Below are 25,767 nucleotides of genomic sequence, written 5' to 3' on the forward strand. Positions count from 1 at the left end.
AGCAAAGGCTGTGAATACTTATGTACATGTGATTTCTCATTTTTTTTTTATTTTGAATAAATTTGCAAAAACCTCAAGTAAACTTTTTTCACGTCATTATGGGATGTTGTGTGTAGAATTCTGAGGAAAAAAATGAATTTAATCCATTTTGGAGTAAGGCTGTAACATAACAAAATGTGGAAAAAGTGATGCGCTGGGAATACTTTCCGGATACACTGTAAATGTTTCTCTTGGCCTCACCAGCAAACCATGCACTTAATGTTGTAAAACTCATTGGTGATTTTTCTTTATTCTTATTCTTTTGCCATTACTCTAACATGATCATAAGAAATCTTAATATATGAAATATGTAGTGGAGGGGGAGTAAAACTTAATTAACTTAAATATTTAATACATTAGAGTGTCCATCTCTAGTTTGCATGGACATCTGATATTTTGCATGACAAACATTTTATTTTGCACAATTTAAAAGAGTCAATTATGTTTTATTATATTGCCAACATAAGAGAATGGAATTTAATACATTTAATTGATGCCAGTTTGTAAAGGACTAAATACCTTATTTTCCCATCCAAGAATATGTCAGTTATTTATATAGTTAAGTTTTGCCTTTTGTAAATGTTCTAATTTTTTAAACTTGTGTTTGTTTTGCCCCAGTAACCGTTCTTTTTTTTTTTTTTTTAACTAATTTATAATTATTATTATTAAATTAATGAAATTTCTCAGTTTTACTCAAATAAGATATCAAGATATCCACTTGAAAAAGTGGATGAATACCATTACACAACTTTAACAAATTAGTAGCTGTTCTGTGATGGATTGCAATTTTAAATGGGAAAGATTGTAAAAAATGTGAAAGGATTAGCACTAATGAAATACACAATTTTAATTACAGGCAGTCCCCGGGTTACGTACAAGATAGAGACTGTATATTTGTTCTTAGGTTGACTTTGTATGTAAGTCAGAACAGGTACATTATTTTAATAAATGCTGTTGTTGACTGACTGTAACCAAGTGCTCTGCCAATGAATGATGGAGTTTCACCTCTCTGACCTTTTTTTATTATTTCTACTTTATTTTCCATGGTGATGGTTTTTCTCCTCTTTGCTATATCACCAGCACTTGCATCAGATTTTTGTTTCAGAGACATTGTTGAAGGGTGAAGACAAAAGGTCAAGATAAGCTCTTCTGCACAGCACTGTACACGCTATCACAGCAGGAAGGCACCCCTTGTCAGCACGTCTGATGTACTGACGAGAGACAGCTTCCTTCTATGTATGTAACAGTACAAGCATGCTTTCTATTGAGAATGAATGGGGGCTCACCACCCGCCCACCACATAGTCACCTCCACTTGCATACAGTATGCTGCTTGCAGGGTCCGCCCACCGAGAATGAACAGGGTGCGGCCAAAAGCGGGTAGTGAATTGCACACCTCTGCCCCCATTCAACAGTCAGCCACCCGAGGCACACTACAATGCTTCCCCCCGCCACCCCATTCACCCTCAATGGCCTCCGTACAGCCACAACCATGTAACTACTTGCAGCATCACTAGCCACCCACCAAGAACGAATGGGGCAGCCATTTGAGGGACACTGCAAGGCTGTGTGGTGGGCGGGCAGTGAAACTCCCCCCTCCGCCCCATCCAGCCTTCGTCCAGCCACCGCTTGCGGTGTCCCCAGGCCGAAGATGACAGAGCGGCAGTTACTGAGGAGCCTGCATCACGTCCCCCAGACAGATGGAGCAGCTGCAGCCCCGTTCATAAGTCGTATGTCGGATGTCCGTAACTTGGGGACTACTTGTACACAGCATATTGATCGAAATTGAATGACTGATAATTTAGATTGCGGACCAGAATTGATAATTGTACCAGTCATGGAAAAATTTTAATTCAAGAAAAGTTGGAACAAATTATGAACTCTTGAAAGGAGTGATTCCACTATATACTTTAGGGTAAGTAAGGATTGGTTTAATCAGTTTAAAGTGAGAGTTAATCTACATCATATAGAAATTAAAGGGGGAAGGCCTAGTGTTAATTTGTTTGCAATAAATAATTCATGAGTATTTTGATAGAGATCATGTGGGTAAAGTGGGTTGGATTATTGTGTTGAGTACTGGATAAGTATATTCAGTTCCAGGTCATAAAGCCAGTAAAGAATTGAAAACCTTACTACTTGGTGATACTGGTGAATTCAAACAATCATCTGCTAGATTACCTTCTTAAAAATCAACATGTGCTTGTAAGCATTTTAAGAACAACATCAATAGTCAATTGGAAATTTAGATCTGAAGGTCTGGATCATGATCTGGTTTTTAGTTCATATTGTGTATTTTAGCATTAATATAACTCTAAAAGTCCAACCTTCAGTCTGCTTCTAGTTTTTCATAATGCCCCTACTCTACCTGCAAGTTTGGATGATGGCCATCCAAATGTTAATGTATTTTTACCCCCCAAATACCAATTTTTTTGGTCCAAAAGTGGGTCAGTTGATCTTTCATTGCCTTTTATTTTCAGTATTGGTTCACCCAGGCTGTCTGAGCAACCTAAAAACTCAATTTTAGAAGTTATACACTATATATTATTTCATAAGGCACAGTGCTGATACTTGGAATGAAGTCCCAGGATATAGCATTCAAGTTGTGTCCTCAGCTTGAGCAGTTCAGAAGATTCTCCTGAACACACTAGAACCATAGCAAAGAAAGCAGCAACATCCTTGGGGTAGTTTGATTTAGAAGTTAATGAAGAAGTCATCACAGCATAAATTGAATGTTATGGAAAATTACTTGGCAATAAAGATATGATTCAAATGGAGGCATAGATTTATAGAGCAGCATTAAAACTGAAAATAACATATAGCAGCTCACCTGAAAATACTTAACAGGAGCTGTTAATTTACCAGAAGCAGAGACAGCAAAATTTGAAAAGTAGAACTTAAAATTCAAAAGATTTAGAAGGTGTGCAGAAAAGTTACTGAAGTAAAGGAATGTGTTACTTTAGATGACATTCAGGAAGAAACAGGATATTCTATATCAGTATCAAACACCTGTAGGATGTTTAAGCATAAGGTTGGCACACTGTACATCCCCATGGTTCAAACTTTTACTGAAACTGTGTGTGTTAATATGATTTAAAATATAATAGTTCTTCACTGTTTCATTAATACAATTTCTTATTTTAAAGATAAAAATAAAACTTTATTCAGTTTTGCCCATTCATTAATGGACATTTTCAGTATAGTTCCATCTTGCATACTTCAGCAGGATCAGAACTCTCTGTTTTGTAACTGGAGACCTTCCTGGACATAGCCACATCTGTAAACCTAATAATATCAATGGAAGAATTCCACTCACCAGAAAATAGCTGACCTAAAAAAGCAATATTTGTAGAAATTTGTGCCATTGACTAAATCACATATGAGGCAAACAACAGTGCTTCAAAATATCCTCTTACTTTTGTCTTTATTTTACAAATATGAAAATTTCATTCATTCTGTGCAGAAAAAAGTAAAAAAAAAAAAAAAAATTGTACAATTTTTATCATCTGATAATTAGAATATTTTAACATGAGAAATTTTAATTTTTGTATTACATTTATTTGACACTATTAATGCATAAAGAAAACTAACATGCTAAGTAACTTTCAGTGTTCATTTTTAATGTATCTAATTTTATTTTTTTTTAGCCTGGTAGCTCCTGTGAAAAGTTGAAGTCCTCCTCTTCCCGTTCAAAGAGGTAAGTATACCCTGTTGTTTCAATACACTAAAGGTATTTGAATGTAGAAGGTTATGAATATACAAATCTTTTAAAGTGTTCATGAATATTTAGTTGGTATTCAAAAAGTATAAATTGTTTTTTAAATAGTATATGTAGATAAAAAAAAATGTAATCAATGTGATGAGCCTTCAGCTACTCAAATTAAGTAAGATCTTTTTCTTCCTCATGTTAGACATTTAAAAATAAGAGATTCAGTTTATAAATTAAAAAAAAAAAAATGCCCTTACATAGGAGATGCCTTTGCACCAGGCATTAACATGCATTTTTCGTGATTGAATCGCAATCATGTTAACACATTACTAAACAAGGTGTAAATGTACTTGAGATCACTTTGTGTTTGAAATGCTCAGAACATTTTCATAGATGTAACATGACCACATGATCCAAATAATTTTTGTATCCACCTAAAACAAACGCAAAAGTGGAAGCTGTGATCTGTCTGGACCCAACATGGGGCCTAGAGATGTATTTTAATGCCCAATGTTCATTTAATCTGTTTAAATTAACATTTGATACAATTCAGATACAAAATGCATACTAATTCCTGGGTTAAAGGTTCCAAAGAGTCAAATGGATGATTTGAATAGAACCTGTCAGCTTTAGGTAATATAATTTTGATATAGTATACAGTAATCTACAAGGTTACGTACATTGTAAAGATATACTTTACATAAAACACAAAGTTGCATGCACCAGCATAAAAATGCAGTTCAATACTTCTATTCAAATATGTGAAACAGACACATGAAGTACATATCTAAAATCTAAAGGCCGTTATTGAAAATTTGCTTTTTCCACTTTTTTTTCACTTAAATTTATTTTGATTTTAAAAGGTTAAAGGCGAGAAAGTGTCTAAAAGGATCTGTCTTGATTTCAGCCTTTAAGTCAGTAAAAACTGAAATTTCAATAATGATTTTTGTACACTTCTTATATCCACTTTGTATTTGTCATTCCAAACGTAGCAAGTATGTTAATTATCAGTAAATACTGTATCAGGCAATATTGAAATGCATGTTATTGTAACTAATAGTTTCATCTGCTTCCTTGCATCTGATTAGCATTACCTGTTCATAGTTCAGGAAGTGAAAAACTGGGATCTTTTTGATATGTTGAAATTAATAATGTAAAAAAGTACAAAGCCTACCTTCAGTGCTTTGTAGAAAAATGAATAACTCTGTCCAGCAGCAAAGTACATTTTTCAGCAAATATAGTAAAATAAACAGTAATTAAACAACAAAAGAGACAAAAGTTTTATGTAATTCATTTAGAATATAATTGCTTTAGAATAAAACCATAAGAAGTTAATACTGGTTTAAGCAGATGAGTCTTTAAGGCTCCTGCACTTCACATTATATTGCTGCTGGGTAGTAGTATTCTTTTTTTTTCATCCAGTTTCTTCGTGAAGCTGACCAGAGCAGACATTCAGCGTGCACACTTTTACAACAGGAAGACCGGTCAGATGGTATTACTTCAACATCATTACATAAATTATCCTTTTTGATTAATAAGTTGACATACCTTTCTGAAAACATATTTTCACTTTGTTGTTTTCAGTTATTGAGTGTTGATTGATGGTCAAAATTATTAAATTAAAATTTAATGTACGACACAGTAAAGTGTGGAGAAAGTGAAGGGGACTGAACACATTGTGAATCCTCTGTTACAAGCTGTTCCACCTCATTGGTGGTAGTTGTTGTAACCTTTTGTTTAGCATCCTTAATTGTGCATGTTAACTTTGCACCCTCTGCAAATGCAGGAATCAAATATTTCAAATGACATCATCTAGTTGCTACAGTCCTACTTTACCTTGTACTGGGAAGTCTGTCTTTTATTATTGTAACTTTAGTATATGAGGCAAGCAGCTTAGACTAGGTAAATAAGCACCCTTGATTACATTCTCGTTTTTTTTAAGAAAAATTCCCATTTAGAGCGCTAATTTTAAACATGACTGTGAAAGTAGAGACTTATTATTACTGTTATTGAAAATGTGAGTCAATTTAAGATCAAGCTCAGTAACATCCAGTTTGCATCACAACTCTCATTAATAGTTGCAGAATATAAAGTAGTGATGCAGCCTCTTTACATACTGTGTGTTATTAGAAGAATATATCCAAATGATGCTTTTGATATTTTCCTTTTTTTTGCTCTCTGTCTCATCTAGGAAACCTTCTGTAGTAACAAAATATGTTGAGTCTGATATTTCAAATGAAAGTGGTCATGAAAACACCTCCAATGATAATACTTCTGAGAATAATTTGGATGTTAACAGGTTGCCAAAAGGTAAATTAGTGGTATTGACAAGTTTTTTTTTTTTCCTTTTGCATTTTGATGGTGACTGGAGTAGGTGGAATAATGACAATGACATTCCTGTACTGTAACATTTTTTTAACATGAATAACTGTCCTTTAAAGTTATGTGTTTATTTTACTGGTATGAAGCGATCCGTATACAAAAAAAGCACAATATGAAGCCCTTCATTGTGTAGTTGCAAAAGTGTTTTTTTTTAAATACACAGGATTGCTTCTTAGTAAAATCCACTTGTTTTTTGGGAGTAAGGGTATTTCTATTGAATGGGTTTTATTTCCATGCTGTCTAGAAAAATTGAACAGGTAAGAAGATGAGATTGTTTTATATGGATGTTAGTATATAGTAAAGAGAACAGATAAACAGAAATGGGCTGTGTTGCCTTATTAATCTTGAAAGTTGTTTTTGATCATGCTTCTTGTTCTTATCAGTTTAGAAATATTTAAAAAATATATAAGATAACAATGTATACATGTATTAATCCATTTCCATACCCAGTCACACAAGTTCTTTTGTTAGTATAACACATTTTTTGCAGAATTGATTGTCTTCAGTTTTGAACTATTTTTTACCTTCACATATAGTATGCACTAAATAAATGTTTTCTTAGATTTAACATTCAAAATGTTTTCTAATGAAATGTTAAGTATTAATTTCATTTCTTTTACCTTTCTAGGAACTATTGTTGTCCAACCTGAGCCAGTATCAAATGAAATTAAAGATGATTTTAGAGGTCCCGAGTTTAGGAGTCGACCAACAAAACCTAAACCAGACATTTCTAAAAAGAGAGGAGGTATATATTAAATTTAGAATATTAAACTGGTTAAATTACATTTTTTTGTATAACAATTCAACTTTAAAATATTTTTTGTGATTCTGGGTGATATAAGTTTTGATTGTTCCTTCAGTTTGAGAATTTTATCGTATTTGGGTTTAACTGCAGTAGTTTTGTAATGCCAAAGTACATTTTTGGCAGACAAGTTTTCATTTTAAATTGAATTCACTTAAGATATTTGGAAGAAAATATAGAACACAAACACTTGTGTGTAACATTGTCTCTTTGCATTTTTTTGTTTGATTCCCTCACTGTTTCACAACTTGTTCTAAGAAAACTACGTCAACTTCTGCTCTGTGTCTTCATAATCTGTGTCAGGATTACAAAAGCTTTTAAAAGGCTTTCCTAAGGCCAGGTTTATACTTCACACTCAGAACGCGTACGTGCACACATCATGGCTGCCATGTGTTCCCAGCATTCATTTGGTGCGTCCTCTGAACACATCCTCAGAAATTAATGTGACGCGTGCACGAGTTGCATTAACATCAGAAAGTCGGTTTTGGGGGTCTGGTGCAGTGTGATGTTAGGGTCTCTGTTTACTATCTACATGTGACAGAAAGCCGCTTTGCGGATCCTACAGGATTGAAGTACATGCTTCGATGTTTGATGAATAGTTAGATGTGTTGAATCGCAATGCCAATGTAGAAAGGCACTTGTGGTGCTTTTATATTAAGTGTGTCATACTCGTGACATGATGACATGATACATTTTAAAAGTGTCACATGCCATCTTCTGTGCTGTCTTTTTTTTATCAACTTCACAACAGCATCAGAATGTACGGCAACGTATTTGAGCCACAGAGAAAAAAATTAAGGACACAGTGAAAAGATCTATTGTGTGATTAAAGTGGAAAGTTTGGCTTTAATCTCGAAATGTCACCTTTAATCATGTAGTTTATTTTATCATTAAAGTAGACCGTCATAACTGTCGTCTTAAAACCAACCCAGTTGTTAATTGCTACATGCTTTTGGGGCTTTCTCCTGAACTGACAGCAGTGGCAACCAGCAATTACCTCACAGAACACATATAATTTGATATTCTAGCTTTCTGCACATTTTAAATCATTAGCTTTATACTTAATGCCACTTTCATGATGAAATGCATTAAAGTATGCATATTACATTTTACAGAGATATAAATAATACTTTTAATAATTACATATCTGGCGGGTGGCATGGTGGCAGAGCGGTAGCGCCTACTGCCTTGCAGTAGGGAATCATATCCCTGGTGTTCCCTGCCTGGAGTTTACATATTTTCCTGGTGGGTTTCCACAGCGCGCTCCCGTTTCCTTCCAAAGACATTAAGGTTTTTTGGGTTTGGTGAGGCTAAAATGACACTAATGTATGTGTGCGCTTGTGTTCACCTTGCGATGAGCTGATGCCCTGTCCAGGGATTGTTTCTGTCTCGTGCCCTATGCTTCCTGGAATGGTCACATCCTTGGATGTAATCACTAAACATCCTTTTCAGAGATATCATGGTAAGGTGTCCTTGGAATTTAATGGATGTTTCAGGCAATTCACAAACCGAACGCTTTCTCACTATGCTGATATCTCATACTGCCACCTGGTGGAATCTTCCAGATTTACATAAAGTACGCATGCAAGTATAAACAGTACAGTGGACCCTCGGGTCACGACTGTAATTCGTTCCAAAACTCTGATCACAACCGGATTTGGTCGTGACCTGAAGTAATTTCCACAGTAGGATTGTATGTAAATAAAGTTAATCCGTTCTGGACCGTACAAGTTTTAAGCACAGGGAAAAAAAATGAACATTTGAAAAATCCATAATTTATACAAAAACTAACCATAAACAACCAAGAAAAGTAACCTTTTATGAGTCGAGTTCTGCCATGAAGGAAGTGAGGAGGAACTGGGTGAAGACGAGATCACAGTTTTGAGGTAAAGTCTGTGACGATGCGGGTTCGCTGCATGCTGCCATCTTGCTTCCAGGAGCCGTTAAACCTGTCACCGTCGGTAATGTTACCGATGAACATGACAGTGAGGCACTACAATGGAGCAATTAGATGGTGCAAAAGTGCCAAATGCTTTTATTAAAATCAATAAAACAACAATCAAAAACAAAGTCTAAATTAAATAAAATGCAGTGCTTTCGGAATCCTTCAATAGATAAATGATCCCATAAAAACAGAAGTGAAGTGGAGGTTAAAATCCAACAGAAAAAAGTCCTCATTAAATACAACAAGGTTAAAACAATGCTCAAAGAAGTCTCTTTAAAAACAAGCCCAGTGCATTCTTTAACTGCCTTCTCGGCCTTACGTGGCTAGCCATCCTTCTTCTGGTCACTCCAGCTCCTTGATCGCTCAGCTGGAGTGACTGCTTCCTTCTGCCCCACTGAGTGTTGGCCAAAACACCCCTGCTTGGGCTCACTGTCCAGCTGCCTGCCTGCGAGCATGTGCTCGCTCACTCACACTGGTTCTTTCCACACTGCTTCCTGCTTACTGCCTTACTCCGCAAACTCAGTCTTTCTTTTCTTTTTCCTCCCTTTAGCCGCCTTGCGCTACTATTTATGAAGAGGACGTGGCAGCTGTAGCAATCAACCACCATGCCCCCTCTCTAAGCTGCAAGCTTGGTGATTATTTATTTAAAACTGGCCTCTTGAAGTGAGCTGTGGACCCACTATACCACAAAGTCCTTCTGTGCGATGCACGTCTGACTGAGAACAATGTATTGTACCGGGAGAGACTAAACACGTGCGTAAATCACTGGTGCGTACTAGGGAATCCATTCCTGGACGGGTTTATCCATTCCTGGGAATTCGGGAATCCCGCATATCATTCCTGGGCTCCCGAGGATGACACAGTGCACGGGCATCTCGCATGTGAACGGTTTTAGAACGACCAACACTTATTTTTAATAAAACTACTGCAATATGTTGACACCAATAAAAGACTAACCTTATCTACAAGCAGTTCATGCTGTCATATAAGTACATGTATCTAGTTAGTTAGTAATAAGAGCGTAGAAAGCACAACGTGTCCAGCGTGTGGTCGTCCAGGCGAGAGCGCACTTCATGCAGAGTACATCAGCTGCTGAGAAAGCATGCTTTGCCTCCACTGAAGCAGGCAGCACAGTCATCAGATACTGATACACTTGTTCTAAACAATGCCCGCTTTTGCTGTTGCCCTGAAACACCGCCATTTCAGCTTTTACTTATTCATCCAGTTTGTCATCATTCTGTGATGGCAAGTTTCTTGGCACAGATAATGCTGATGCAACAGACTGACGCATTGCAATTTCAAGTTGCTGTTCAAAGCTGTTCTCTGACAGATGTCAATGAAGTCTGCCCCGTCCCGGCATTCGTGAGTTGCAGAGTGCAGACTCCTCCCAGTCCACTGTGCTCAGTCTTAGTTGGAGCCGGGGGACTGACTGCTTCTGGTCTGTTGTTGACTGAATTAATCACCCTTTTAATTGCATTAATTTGAAGACCTGTAGTCATTTAATGCCGACAGGGTGCAGCACAAAATTGCTTTGACTAGGTTATTAAACCTTGAACTACAAAGAAAGATGCAACCAATCATAAAAAAGGTTATTTAACATAGGTAATTGCTAGTTGTACTTGTCCTTGGTTCTCTCTCTGTTCTGTCTCCACAGTCAGAAATGTAGTTAGGAAATGGAAGGCCATAGGAACAGTCCTTGTGAAGGAAAGATGTGGTAGGCCAAGAAAAATATCTGAAAGGCACAGCCGAAGGGTGGTTAGAATGGTCACAGACAAACCACAGACCATTTCCAGAGAGCTACAAGAATATTTGGCTGCTAATAGTGTCATTGTACATAGTTCCTCAGTCCCTAGAGCACTTTGTACCGGAAACAGCTCGGTGGAAGGGTAATTTTCAAAATGCCTCTTCTGAGTACTTACCACAAGAAGAGTCACATGAGGTATGCAAAAGTGCATCTGGAGGAGCCAGAAACATTTTGGAATAAAATACTGTGGACAGATGAGACTAAGGTAGAGTTATTTGGTCACAACCAGAGGTGCTTTACATGGCGCAAAAAACACATAGCATTCCAGGAGAAAAACTTGCTTCTTACTGTAAAATTTGGTGGAGGATCCATCATGTTATGGGACTGTGTGTGATGCTCAAGTCTAATGCTGAGTAGGTTAATAAGGTTTAGTGAAAATTTTAAAAATCACAAAAATACACCAAAAAAGTTATTACACATGCAGAATAAGGCCAAAAGGAAATAAGTTTCTTCTGTTACATTAACGTGAAAAAGCTAAGATTGTTAACTTCACTTACTTTCCCTACCTAAACGTTGTGTTACTTTTCTATTGCAGACTTAAACAGGGTTCACTTCAGTACATACAGTATGGTTTCAAACTGTTTGCCCTCCCTGCCTTACCAACAGCAAGGCAAATCATAAACTGAACTAGTTTCTAGTCAGAATGACTAGGAATAATTACAATATTCCATTTACAGCTTAGCTTGTGGGATTTATAATAGAACCTTTTGACTGGGCACTAATATATATGCAAATGTTTTTACATAACTCATAAAATACTTCTATCAATTTAACATTACCTAACGAATTAGCAAATGGTTCTTGCAGCCAGTGGCATATTAAGTGACTTCTGTTTGGAGATGATGTCAAAGCATGACTAAACAAAGGTTCCTTTTTCTATGTGGGTTCTATTTAAATTTTCTTCTTTCTTTTTTTAATCCTGGTCCCCAAACGTTTACTTCTATACATAGGTTTCACATTGTGTTCTGGGCCGAACAAGAAAACATAATATTACAAGAAAGCCTTACATTTTAATTGGACCACTATTCTGTTTCTGTTGTTTTGTGTATAGCTACACTTGGATGAAGTTCTCACTGTTATTTACTGTGTTAAATGTAATGTAGTAATTTTTTGATGATGGTTAGGTTCCTACTATTTTAACATTAGCTGTTTATTGCGTCAAGTCATAAATTATAGGCTGTCTAAATTGGTAACACCTTTCCTTTATTCACAGATGAAAGCTTGCATGGCATTGTTAGCTGTACAGCTTGTGGACAGCAAGTTAATCATTTTCAAAAGGACACCATTTTTCAACATCCTGCACTTAAAGTTCTTATTTGTAAGGTATGTAATTTCTAATATTTTGGCAGTTTGCCATCAGAAAGTGTTTTGGTTATTTACTGGAAAATTCATGGTTGCTGTAATAAAAATGCTGGTGTTTTTACTTCAGTAAGGTAAGTATTGTGTTAGGTTACTGGTTACTTTAAAAAGTAATCTGACTACATAAATCTTGTTACCTTTCACACGTTACTCTACTGCTCTCGAGATAGTGCTGTTAACTTTAGCACTCTATGTTCAGTGCATCGCCATAAATGTATTAGTTTCTGAAATATTGAGAGATTATTTCAGCCAGGAGAAAGAATAATGCAATTGCCTGAAAACTTGCCTCTGCAAATTTAATTTGTGGATATTTCCACCAGTGACTGCTGAAAGTGTATGCAAAGCAAATACATGTGCAGGTTGACACATAAACACTTTTTTAATGAGTTTTAAGCACAGGGAAAAAATAAAAATTAGAAAAATTCTTAATTTATACAAAAACTAACTATAAACAACCAAGAAAACTAACCTTGCAGCAAATCACCATGCATCTTCCTGGCTTTCTCGCATAACATGGCCTCGCTTATGCTATCCCCTGCAAGTTGCTTCTTGTTCAACCAGACTAGCAACAGTTTTTTACACCTCTTCCAGCACTTGAGGCCTCTGCTTGGTTAACACTGTAACTCCTTTTGCAACATCAGCTGCTTTAATGGCATCTTTCTGCTTTAGCATACTCGAAATCGTAGATTTTGATTTCTTGTACTCGCCGGCAAGATCAGTAACGCGAACGCCATGCTCATACTTTTAAATTATTTCTTTCTTTAATTCAATTTCACTTTTCTTCGAACCACTCTTTACTTGCATAGAGGCTGTGGTTAATTGCAAAATTAATGCAAAAGCACACGAAATAGAGCACAAAGAGTTCACCGTGAATGCACGCACGTCTGACCGAGAATAGTGTACAGGGAGAGACTGAACACGTGTGGAAATTATCGGTGCGTACGAAACAGAAGGGAAACTGGCTTGTTTGAACTTTTTTGGTCGTAACCCGATTTGTACGTACTCAGAGACGTTCATGACCCGAGGTTCCACTGTACACTGTACTAGGGAGGCAGAAGATTAAGAAGATGGAGAATTTGGATTTATCCGTTATTTGCTTCGGAACAGTTTTGGTACTGGTACTGAGGTTTGGAAGCAGGTATTGTCAAAATCTCAGCATCAATATATGACAATGACAAAACAATTACATTGTCAATCATGTTACGTTATTATTAAAATGTTTCCTTTTCGTTTTACTTGTCCGCTGCCAAGCTCGGGTATTTTGCTATATAGAGATAGATAGATAGATAGAGATAGATATGACAACACTCATATCAATAACAAAACAATTACATTAACAATCATCTTATGTTATTTTTAAAATGTTTTCTTTTTCATAACTTCTTTAACACACTACTTCTCCGCTGTGAAGCGCGGGTATTCTGCTAGTATAATATATATTTAAACTTCTAAAATCGTATAAATAAGATCATATAAATGTTTTCCTATACAGTAGAACCTTAGTTTGCGAGCATAATTCGTTCCGGAAACGTGCTCGCAGTCCAAAGCACTTGTATATCAAAGTGAATTTCCCCATAAGAAATAATGGAAACTCAGATGATTCGTTCCACAACGCAAAACTATTCATATAAAAATGATTAATACAAAATATAAAGTAAAAATGCATAAAACAAATTAACCTGCACTTTACTTTTAAAAAAAATCATGGCTGGTGTGAGTGAGTTTCTAAACTCTTGTGGGATTCCACCCAACGGGACGACACGCGGAAGAGTGTCCCAATTCAATCACAGTCTCCCAGCACTGTAGCAGTTTGCCGTATAAGCGTATCCAAAAAGATCGCGGACATGAGAGAGAGAGAGAGAGAGAGAGAGAGAGATAAGGAGAAAGAGTATAAGACGCGTGGCGAGCGAGCGAGAGAGAGAGAGAGAGACGTGCGGCGAGATAGAGAGAAGAACCATCAGCTCAGTTTTGATCACATGACACTCAGCAGACAAAGTACAATACAATACAATACAGTTTATTTTTGTATAGCCCAAAATCACACAGGAAGTGCCGCAATGGGCTTTAACAGGCCCTGCCTTTTGACAGCCCCCCAGCCTTGACTCTCTGAGAAGACAAGGAAAAACTCCCAGTAAAAACCTTGTAGGAAAAAATGGAAGAAACCTCGGGAAAGGCAGTTCAAAGAGAGACCCCTTTCCAGGTAGGTTGGGCGTGAAGTGGGTGTCAAAAGTAGGGGGTCAATACAATACAATATACAGAACAGAACAATTCCTTAATACAGCATAATAATAAAAATTTTAGAAGTCCGGTTTAACAGTAGATGATATGACATAATTAGGTTTGGATATTTTTAGAGTCCTGGAGACCTCATCCATCTAGCTGCCTCCCCATTTGGCCATTCCACGGCTGAAACGTTGCTCCGATGAAAGGACCCCTCTTTTCCATGATTCCTGTGATCCTCCAACAGGGATGACTTTACCATAGGCAGGCAAACAACTTGGCAGGTGGGCCGTGGCACCAATTGCCACATTTGTGTACCGAGAAAAGAAACAGAATAGGTGAGGGTTAGTATTCAAATATAATTATCATGTTACTTATGTTTTAGTGCTAATGACTAACAACAGAGATGCAGTATGTACAGTTAATCAGCAGCTCTAGTCAGGATATGCTAAACTGAAGTAGTGAGTCTTCAGCCGGGATTTAAAGGCTGAGACTGAAGGGCATCTCTTATGGAAGCAGGAAGACCATTCCACAGTTTAGGGGCCCTGTAACTAAAAGCTCAACCTCCCACTGTTATTTTATTAATCCTTGGAATCCTAAGCAGACTGGCATCTTGATATCTTGAATGTGCCTTTAGGTTTGTAAGTCATGATAAGTTCAGACAAGTAAGCCGGATCTTGGCCATTTAATGCTTTATATGTTAAAAGGAGGATTTTGAAATCTGCCCTAAACTTAACTGGTAGCCAGTGTAAAGATTTAAGAACTGGAGTTATGTGTTCATATTTTCTTGTTCTTGTAATAATTCTTGCAGCGCATTTTGGATTAACTGGAGGCTGTATAGAGAACAGTTTGAACAGCCAGTGAACACCGCATTGCAGTAGTCAATCCTACTAGAGATAAATGCATGAATTAATTTCTCACAATCCTGTTTATTTAGAAAGCCTTAATTTCCTAACATTTTTAAGATGGAAAAAACATGTTTTGGACGACTTTGTAATATGTGCTTTAAATGACATGCTAGAATCAAAGATAACTCCTAGATTGCGGGCTGATTCAGTAAAATTAATTGGGATTCCAACTGAGTTAAATGACGACAAAATATTGCTGTGATCAGCGTCATTCCCTCCAACAATTAACATCTCTGTTTTATCTGTATTTAAAGACAAGTAGTTCTCATTCATCCATTCCTTTAATTCACTAACACAACTAATTAAAGACAACATCGGAGAAACTTCATTTGATTTAAATGAAAGGTATAACTGGGTGTCATCTGCATACGAGTGAAAATTAACATTATGTTTCCTAATGAGAGATCCCAGTGGAAGCATGTAAAGTGAAAACAGTAAAGGTCCCAGTACTGAGCCCTGCGGGACACCATATTGAACTTCTGTGTATAATGATGTACTGTCTGCACATTTCTGTACATACTGGAATCGATTTGATAAATAAGAACTGAACCAAGCGAGCACGGCGCCTGTAAGCCCAACATCGTTTTCTAGCCTGTGCAGTAAAATAGAATGGTCAATGGTGTCAAATGCTGCACTTAAGTCCAACAACATAATTACAGTGGAGTTTCCTTCATCAGAGGATATCAGAATGTCATTTACAACCCGTGTTAGTGCCGTTTCTGTACTATGACCAGTGCGAAAGCCAGACTGGAATTTCTCAAATAAATTGTAATGCGTAAGGTGTGACTGAAGCTGACTGGAGTGTATCCATACTACTCGTATTGCAAGAAATTTATTAAAAAATTTAGCTCATCTTGCAAAACACTCGTAAACCAAGTTACTCGCAAACCGAGGTTCCACTGTATATAATTTTTCATCCATTACTTTTTTCTTCTGGTTGAAATCGGATGGCTGGGACCTACGTTGGTAGCCTGGATTGTTGGGTTAGAACCAATCCTTGGCTGCACAAATTTAAACAAACTGCACACATTCTCTCTCTCTCTCTCTCTCTCTCATATATGCCAGGCCAAATTAGAGTCTTCAGTCATTGTGGGTCTTGTAAGTATAAAAATTCTAAGAGATTTTGTGATTGGAATATCTCAAGGTACTGATAATTTGAACAGCAGCAAGTACAATGTTTTAACACTAACGAAAACGCACATTCTCAAAAATTTGAGAATCCTGATAAAGGACACATCTAAAAATGCTAAAGGAAAAAATGAAACATAAAAAAAAAAAAAATAAAATAAAAAATGGGGTTGCTTCAGAGCCACTGTGATCCAGGCCCAAAATAATTATATTCCAATAACAAATCAAATGAAAAGACTAAAGAAATAACCTAAATGCATAAATAAAGGCATTATTAAAAATGTAAAACTAAAGAGATCATTCTGCACCAGTGGTTGGTAGCCAATCTATATCACTACCACTGGTCTGTTCCCCAGACAACAGTTACTATTTTCTGTCAGGCTGGTATTTTTATTGTAGCTGCAGTGGACTTTAGAGCAACTAGAAAAATAAATATACTTTATGTTAATGAAGGTAAAGACAAAAGGATCTTTATAAACACACACACACAAATAGGTTTTTAAAATTATAAAAATAATAAACAATTTTATTAATATATACATGCAAATGTATGGACAGAGGCAGTCATTCAAAATACGCAAGGAATGCTGCATTATTTTGTGGTGTGTAGACTGCAGTATACTGCATGATTTTGAACTGCTTATGACTGGACTGTTTTGTAAAACCATCAGGTGGAGCAGTGAAAAGTTGAAATGGCATGTGGTGTATTTAGGCTTCTGTCACAAAACCCTTCAATCTGAATCTTATTCAAGGCTCATTGGCAACCTTTTCCATTTACAGAATATAACTTGCTAACTGTTTAGGCTTTTATGGACTTTAAACTCTTGCTATACTGTGAAAAAGTAAGTACAACTCCAATAAAATGTTTCTTTAACATATGTGGACACATCACTAAAGGATGTCTGTAAAAACTGTAGGATTTCATTATATGACATCACAGAATCCACAAATAGCTCTTTACTGCTGTTGATGTCAAAATACATGAGTTTTCTATTGGAAAGAAATTGCACACATTAGAACAAATTACACTTACATGGAAGGTGTGCCATGAGGAAACCTTTGAAAAAGAACATCAGGGCAAGAGTAAAGTTTGCCCATGAACACCTAGACAAAGACCAGGGGCCTCATGCATAACGCCGTGCATAGAACTCACACTAAAACATGGTGTACAGACTAAAGCGGCAGTGTTCGTACGCACAGAAAAAATCCCAGTCAGCGTGAAAAGTAATGCAGGTGCACGTGCCTGCTACCACTCCCCAGCTCCTCCCAGAAATATGCCTCTTTGAATATGCAAATCAATAAAAATAGCCCTTAGGCTCAGCGTTCTGTGACAAGGTAATGGCAGAAGCATGGGGGAAAATAGAACAATTTCAGCGAATACCAAGTGGAGGCAAGGAAAAACGTACTATTTGTTGGTTTAAACCAGTGCTTCTCAATTATTTTCTGTCATGCCCCCCCTAGGAAGAAGAAAACATCTCGCGCCCCCCGCGACTATAAATAGTATCATTTGTCTATAAGATTGTTATAAGTACACCTCTGCATAACACTGTATCCTTATTAACGTATAAGAGAATAAAAAAGAAAGAAATATGGACCAGTTTACAACAAAGAATAGCTTTATTAAATGTAACAGAAAAGATTTAAAGTGCATTCTAAATTAAAAAAAAATTTAAAAGAAAAATAAAAAAACATGTTCCCCAAGGTCAAGGGGGCGCGTCCCACTATTTGAGAAACACTGGTTTAAACAGTGGTATAAACAAGAAAAAGAAGTTGCTCAAGTGACAAAGTGTCGGAGAAACTGGAAAGTTCAAGTTCACAGTGCCTGAAATAAAAAAAAAAAGTTTTCAGATATCAAAGTCACCGTGAAAAGGCGAGTCGTAGCCCACTGTCTGAAAGTCATATGGAAGCTTTATTAGGGTACAGAGTTTAAAAAAAAAAAGGCACAGAGAGGGAAAAAAAGCACGTAACATTAATCTCGAAAATTCCGCGATAATCACAAAGTTTATTTTGTCATTAAAGTAGAACATCATAAACTTCATCTTACAATCTTTAATTTACTAGTTTCTCAAATACCATCGTAATTAAAATAGCACATCAAATGCTTTGTATTGTATTTGTTCTTCTACAGTGTGGTCCAGATCTAATTATGCAGATCCAGATCGTCTGGATGACTTTGATTTATGTGGGGATGATTAGAGTTCGGCGCAAAGATGATTCTTCATGTCGTCATTTCGCACACTTCTCGATGGTCCGGGATTTTTCGGGTGATTTTCTGTGTAATAAACTTAAGTTATAGCGTAATGAAAATTGCATAATTAGATCTGGACCACCCTATATGTGCTGTGTGTGTGTGTGAATCACTACGCAATTTTTAAATGGGCTTTCTCTTCCTCCAACAGGACACAGAATCCTTTGCATTCATGATATTAGAGCTCTCTGAATAATTTAAATAATGAGATGTATGCTTGTTGTTTTCATAATGATAGGAATTAAAGCCTGATATTAAACATGGGAATACTGTGACGCAGTGATAGTGATGAGCTGGCAACCTGTCCAGAGATTGTTCCTGCCTCACGCAAGATGCTTGCTGTGCCGTGCGTGACCTTCGATGGAATTATTTATTGCAGCAGTACTGTCTCTTTCAAACATACTAATCTCCAATTCCTGTCCTTCCTTTTCTTTCTCCAAGTGACCAATCGCCACTCAATAAGCTCAGTAATAGACATTGCCATCTGTAAGCTTAGAGCTCAGATTCTTCAAAACTTTTAAGGAACACAGAAATATCTTCGCAGTACATGTTTAATTATTCTATCCATCCAGTGTCACGCCAGTTCCAGCAAGAATACAGCGTGAGGCGGGAACAATCCCTGAATGGGCGCCAGCTTGCCGCTAGCACTGCGACACCGTGTCCTCACATGTTTAGTTATTAACAAATGGATTATTTAAATGAAGTTAAAGTTTTATCTGTATAATAGATATTTTGCTGCATTTCATCTTAAAACTGATATCGTCATCATATGTAAATACGCGCTTTATAAAGTGGCTCAGGTTGTGCAATATTATGACTGTAGTGCAAGTTTACAGTGAGGTGATTACACTAATATCTACAAACAGTTCTACAAGGAGCACTTGATGGACTGATTGAGTGCATTTATAGTTCTTGGGTTGAAACTGTTTTTGAACTGCTATTTCCTATAGGAAAGGCTCTGAAGCGTTTGTCGTATGAGAGCACTTCAATAGACCGCATGGTTGAGGCAGCGTGTGCAAGATGCTGTGTACCGATAATTCTCTTTCTGATCAGCTATAGTGAAATAAATACTTCGAGTGGTGCAGTGAGAGTAATATGGAAAAAGATGATCTGCTGTGGCATCCCCTAACGGGAGCAGCTGAAAGAAGGAGGTGCAGTGAGAGTAACATTAAACAATACAAACTAAAGTGCACATAGTCTTTAAACAAAAAAAGTGCATTTAACTTAACCAAAAATGGCTACTGGTCTGTCTTAAAGTCCAAAAGTTTAAATAACGCTTCAATTCAAATAAAATAAAACAATAATGTACAGTTTATAAAAGATTCAGTTCATATATTCCTGATTGCAGTGCAGGAACGTGAGCATTTCGACATGCTTTGGTGTGAGGTTGGCTGGCTCTCTTCTTTGAGACAGTGTTCCCAGCTGCTGAGAAGAGATGCTCAGAGGGAGTAGAGGTAGCAGGAATACATAAGAATGGTTTTGCCAATAAGGAAATAATGGGATACTTTGCTTTATTTTCTGTCTTATGGGATGGGCTGCTCTCCAAAGAAGATCAACACCTGGCATGGGATAACAGATAAAAATTAGCCAGTTGGCTACATCTGAAATGCTTAATATTGACATGTTTAATATGAACTATTATTTCAATAAATAAATCTTTAGTGATCAGTTGTTGGTGAGCATCTCCTTCAGTATTCTCACTGTCACTGTCTGTTGAGTCACACCCAAGCAGTGAATCAAGAGCTAGTAGAAATCTATACAAACAGAAACTGAAACAAGAAAACCACAAAACTGGTGCAAATACAGTGTAGAGGAACTGCAGGAATGCTTCTCCAGCACAAATTGGGATGTGCTGATATCCTCACTGAATTAGGCCACTTACACTGTCAGTGAATATATAAAATTCTGTGAGCCTATGATCATTAAGGAAGAAACTGTCAAGTTGTACCCAAACAGTAAGCCATGGAAGAGTTTAAAGCATTACAATTGGAAAAGCAGCATGCACATCAAGAAAATAAGATAGTAGATAAGCGGATTTTACAGCAAAGGATTAAGAGGTTAATTAAACAAAATATAAAGATGTATGGGGAATAAATCAAGAGGTGGTTTAATGATAACAATCTCAAGCCAGTCTGGAAGGGACAGAAACAATTACAGGACTGGGCTCTAAAAAGAATGTGAATTTTCCAGCTAACAAAGACCACAAGATTTTAGTAGATGAACTGAATAACATTTTTGACAGATTTGAAACAAGTGATTTCAGCACCCAAAATATAGAAATAAAGAAGATGCTTTATAAAAACACCAGAAATTCTGCTATGATGGGGTTCAGTTTAACTGAAATGGAGAGCTCCTAAAGTCTTGCTTTAAGCAGCTCTCTCCAGTTTTTCAGTTGCTTTTTAACTGGTCTCTGAATTGTGGTATTGTACCTAATCTGTGGAAACAATCAATCATTACCCCTGTATCTAAGATTTCTAGGCCAAGCTGTTTAAATGACTACAGACCAGTGGCACTTACATCAATTCCAATGAATGCTTTGAACATTTGGTGAAAAACATTTTAATGACAGAGACAAAATCTTTTCAAGACAACAATCAATTTTCTTATTGTGCAAACAGAAGTGTGTAAGATGCTCTGCTTGTTATCTTACATCAAATCTACACCTTTCTTGATCAGCCTGGTTCATATGTCAGAGCACTATTTTTGGATTTTTCTTCAGCGTTCAATACCATACAGCCTCATATACTAATTGAGAAATTGAACAGTATGAATGTAAACCCATTTATTACACTATGGATTCAGAACTTTCTTTTAAATCTTTCATAGACAGTTAAAGTACAGGACACTTTTTCAATAATCATTCATTCAAACACAGGAAGTTCGCAGGGGTGTGTCTTACACCATTACTGTTTACTCTGTACACAAGTGACCTGAGACAGAACAATGACCACTGTCCCATTATCAAGTATGTTGATGACACCATGCTCATAGGACGCATATCTGGGGAGGATGAAAGCCACTATCTGAATCAAGTGGTCTATATGGTAAACTGGTGCAATAAAATCCCTCTCACTCTGAATGTAAAAAAGACCAAAAAAATGATATTTGATTTTAAGAGACAGAAATCTGTATGTTCACCTATTGTAGTTCTGGGAGAGGAGGTAGAAATAGTGACTGAATATAAATACTTAGGAACTTACCTAGATAGCAATCTTAACTGGTATTCAAAAAAAATATTTTCTAAATGCAACCTGTGCTTATTTCTTCTCCATAAACTCAAACTATTTAAAGTAGACAAGGTCCTCATGTTGTCCTTTCATCGCAGTAAGATCCAGTTTGACTAGTGTGTGTCAGAGGGCAATGTTAAAGAAACTAGAAATCATCTCAACTGATGACAGTCATCCATTACATGTAGAACTAAAGTTCAGTAAATCAGGAAGGATAGTCGCTTTGAAAACCCACACAAATCACTCCAGGAACTTCTTCCTAGTGCCATATGACTTTTCAATAAGAAATATCGGAGATAATGATTAAGGTTTTGATATATATCCTGTAACCTTTATTTTTTTGGTGTAAATATGTATTATCTAACTGCCTTACCTTAAACTTTCTTGTTTCTGTTTGTCTGTTTTATTTCATTCTGTCTGTTATTAGATGTAGCTGAGAATACAAATTTCATGTTTTCTTGTGTAAACATGACTAAATAAACAAACCATAAACTTTATTTGAAGTTCTCTCAGCTGAAGTTGAAGCACCCTCATCATCTGGTCTTGTTGCTTCTTTGTGCCCTGTGGCAAACTGGTTGTTTTGAGTAATACTCCCATTCATGGACTGGAGGGCCAGAGCCCGTATTTTGTTCTGAACACTGAACCTCTCTTCTGGTTTCAGGAATTTCAACTTTCGAAAATGTTGGTCTAGTACAGTTGCGATCATCATCTTTTAAGGTGACCTCTCTTGACCAATGTGCAGTATCTTCTCTGAAGTAGCTGTATCATAAGCAGTGTGGGTGTATTTCAGAAGCCTTGAGGTCAGCTTTGAGGTAATGGTGTTGTTTCCCTCTTTGTGTTACTGTTGGGTCAGACAGAGTTGCAGTCAGTGGCCATCTTTGTTCCAGGAGGCGAGTTATCATATAAGTGCTCTTCCACCTGGTAGAGGCATCTTGGAAAAGTTTGTTCTCCTGGGTCCCCATCTGTTTCTGCTTGGTCTTCAGCTTGCTTGATGCCAGTTTGTTTAAAGTGCTCTACAAGACACATTGGTGCTCCAAGTGCTTTACTGATCTGAGGGTGTTTCAGTGCATTATTGATCACCAACTGCAAAGTGTGGCCTGTACATGTTTTTCCTGCAAGGTGTTAGCAGCCAGGACAACATTGGAGCCATTGTCATGAACAACTGCCACAATTTTGCTTGGAGGGATCTCAAACTTTTCCACAGCCTGCTTAATCCTTGTGGCAATGTTTGTCCCAGTGTGTCGTTTTTCTAATGGCATGGTTGTGAGACTGAAGCTAATGAGATTCCAATCATCACTTATAAACTGGCAAGCGATACCAAGATAAGCCTCTGTGGCAACACTGGTCCAGGCATCAGCTGTCAGGGCAATCTTGTTCTTGGCTGATTTAAGAACAGTTTTCATCTGAGTAATAGCAGATTCATACTTTCCCTCAATGAGCTTTGTAAAATGAGTTCTGGATTGTAAGGTGTAGCCTGGATGAAATGTGTTGATCATCTGCATGAAGCCCTGATCTTCAACCATAGATATAGGTTACATGTCATTGACAATAATGTTCAGGATGCTTTCTGTAAACACTTCAGCCATTTGAGCAGTGCAAGAGCCTCTCTTCAGGATAAACTCATCTAAACGCCTTTCCCTAGTACCACTGAAACATAAAGAGCAACAGAGAAAGATGTTTTAATCCTCACAATGTGAAGGAAAAGTGTTGTAGGTTATCATATCATGTACTATATTATGCCAAAATAAAAAAATAACGGACTAAAATATGTAACAAGCTAATTACTGATATGCTCCAAAACACAAGTTACCTAATGTTAGTTAGAGATGGTTTACTATGCATATGAACTCAAATATTATGCAAGAAAAGAAGAAGAAAAAAAAAAAAACTTGGACGGCTCAGCTAGTTCTATTCACTCGTTTACTATAGCTCCAAACATGTTAGCAAACATTACTGAAATTATATCCACTTAACCCTTAAACCACTGGAATCAGCTATAGTCGGTTCCCAATGCTATTTGTCCGAATGCTGGAGCTGAGTATATTTGTAAACGTACATTCGTTGAATGCCGCAACTGGCTAGAGTCGGTTTCCAGTGCAATTTGGAAGCACGCCGAAGCCGAGTATATGCGGCAACGTACATTCATTGAACTCCGCAACCAGGTAAAGTTGTTTCTCAGTTCAATTTGCCAGCACGCCGGAGCAGAGTATATTCGGCGATTGTGTATTCATTGAATGCTGTAACCGTCTATAGTCGTGTCTTGGTGCAATTTGCCAGCACGCGGGGATTAGTATATTCGGTGACGTAGATTCATTGAACCCCACAACTGGCTATATTTGCTTCACAAAGCAATTTGCCAGCACTCCGGAGCTGATCAGTCCGTACCGTATATTTGTTGAGCAGCCAGCTCACGACCACTGCCGGCTTCGGCAGAACTGCAGCACCACTGTCTCTGGGATTCGGCTGCTGCACTAGACAAGCCTGCAGTCATCAGCATTTACCCCTGCGTGTTGGCATGCAACCAGTTCAAGCGCAGTTGGCGCAATGATTTACTGAATTTCATCAGTGGCGTCAGTTGCACCTTGAACATATAATAATAGATTGTTGCAGTAGTTTTTTTTTTTTTATAGTTTTTTATAGTTTTTACAGTTCATTTGCAGTATGTAAAATGATCAGTGTTGCAGTAATTATGATGCTCTTTGCATTAAAAAAATGTGTTCAATTAAAATTTCACATTTTCTTTGTGAATTGTGACATTCACTTAAAAAGTGCAGCTAAAAAGTATTTGATGTCCAGGGGTGCATTAACCCCTAAAGTATGTGGCAGTTTAAGGGTTAACTATCATTGTTGATACCTTAATATACACATTATAGTACAAACATCAACGTTAACACGTGACACTAACTTTACACCCTCAAATTTACCTCTCAAGAGATGGCTGCATCACAGCCCCAGGATTTTGTTTCAGATGCTCATGCATCGTGGTTTTGCTGCCGTGAAAAGAAAGCTCCACTTTGCATAATCTGCATTCAAGCTTTTTTTTCCTTTTTCGGTGAGGTGCTCCCATATTTTAGAAAGTTTCTGTCTCAATTTTTTTCCATCTCCTTTATCCGACTCGTCATTGCAAACACGTTTATTTTCCTCTACATTCTTCTTCTCCTCAGATGTTGTTCTTCATTGGTAGGACTGTGTGCAGTCTTGACAAACAATAACAAACGTAACTGCCCCCAGACATTCATGTAGTGCATTGCAGTTACAAAAACCAATATGGTTCTTTGTGACTGGAGCCTCTATTGAAGGTTCTGTTTATGACGCGTCAACAAAAAAAATACGCGTCGACGAGTTTTTGTAGTCGACGTTGTCGATTACGTCGACTGATCGTTACAGCCCTAGTAATTATTAACCATTCACATTGGTAAGATACACACAAATTTCTGCCAAAGGTAATGCTGAGGTACTGTCTACTATTAACCAGTTTGGGTTTGATGAGATCATACTTGCTAGAAGGACACATGTTAGAGAATGGATCACCGATTCTGCTTTTGACACACTGCGTAACATATATCCCAAATGGTAGTCTTTGTGAATTGCTGATTGCGTTCTTTTAAATTGTAATTTCAATTTGAAATCAATTAATTGTTCAGTCCTTCTATGATTCTTGAATGATGGCGAATACCTTGGCTATCCAAGATACGGACTTTGTTGAATACTCTCAGACGAAGCTTGGAAATAATGAGGAATGACTTAACACTAGAATTATCAAAGCCTGCGAAAAAACTCGTAATCCTGGCCCACCTTAAATCCCTTTGTACCTCTCTGTCAGTGTCTTTTGTCTTGTAAATGTGTCGATCAACACAAGCAGCCCATCTGCCCAAACAGTGCAGCTCATGTCGCAAAGAAGATTCTCAGTACTTAGTGTTTATGTTGGAGGGAATTACCTGGAGATGTAGAGAGTGAATAACATATCGTCATTTGGAATACATACATTTCATGTGTGTTC

The 25,767-nt window shown here is 37.1% G+C and overlaps 1 protein-coding gene across 3 annotated transcripts in view; it reads left to right on the forward strand.

The window, feature by feature from the left end:
- Positions 1-25,767, forward strand: part of atrx (ATRX chromatin remodeler) — a 352,828-nt gene that overhangs the window by 58,049 nt on the left and 269,012 nt on the right. For all 3 annotated transcript variants that reach the window (XM_039765743.1, XM_039765744.1, XM_039765745.1), the window contains 4 exons: positions 3,683-3,732; positions 5,936-6,054; positions 6,755-6,871; positions 11,891-12,000. In XM_039765743.1, coding sequence (XP_039621677.1) covers positions 3,683-3,732; positions 5,936-6,054; positions 6,755-6,871; positions 11,891-12,000 — 396 coding nt within the window. The remainder of the gene's footprint in view (positions 1-3,682; positions 3,733-5,935; positions 6,055-6,754; positions 6,872-11,890; positions 12,001-25,767) is intronic.

Source organism: Polypterus senegalus, chromosome 10 (assembly GCF_016835505.1).
Source record: "Polypterus senegalus isolate Bchr_013 chromosome 10, ASM1683550v1, whole genome shotgun sequence".
NCBI lineage: Eukaryota > Metazoa > Chordata > Cladistia > Polypteriformes > Polypteridae > Polypterus > Polypterus senegalus.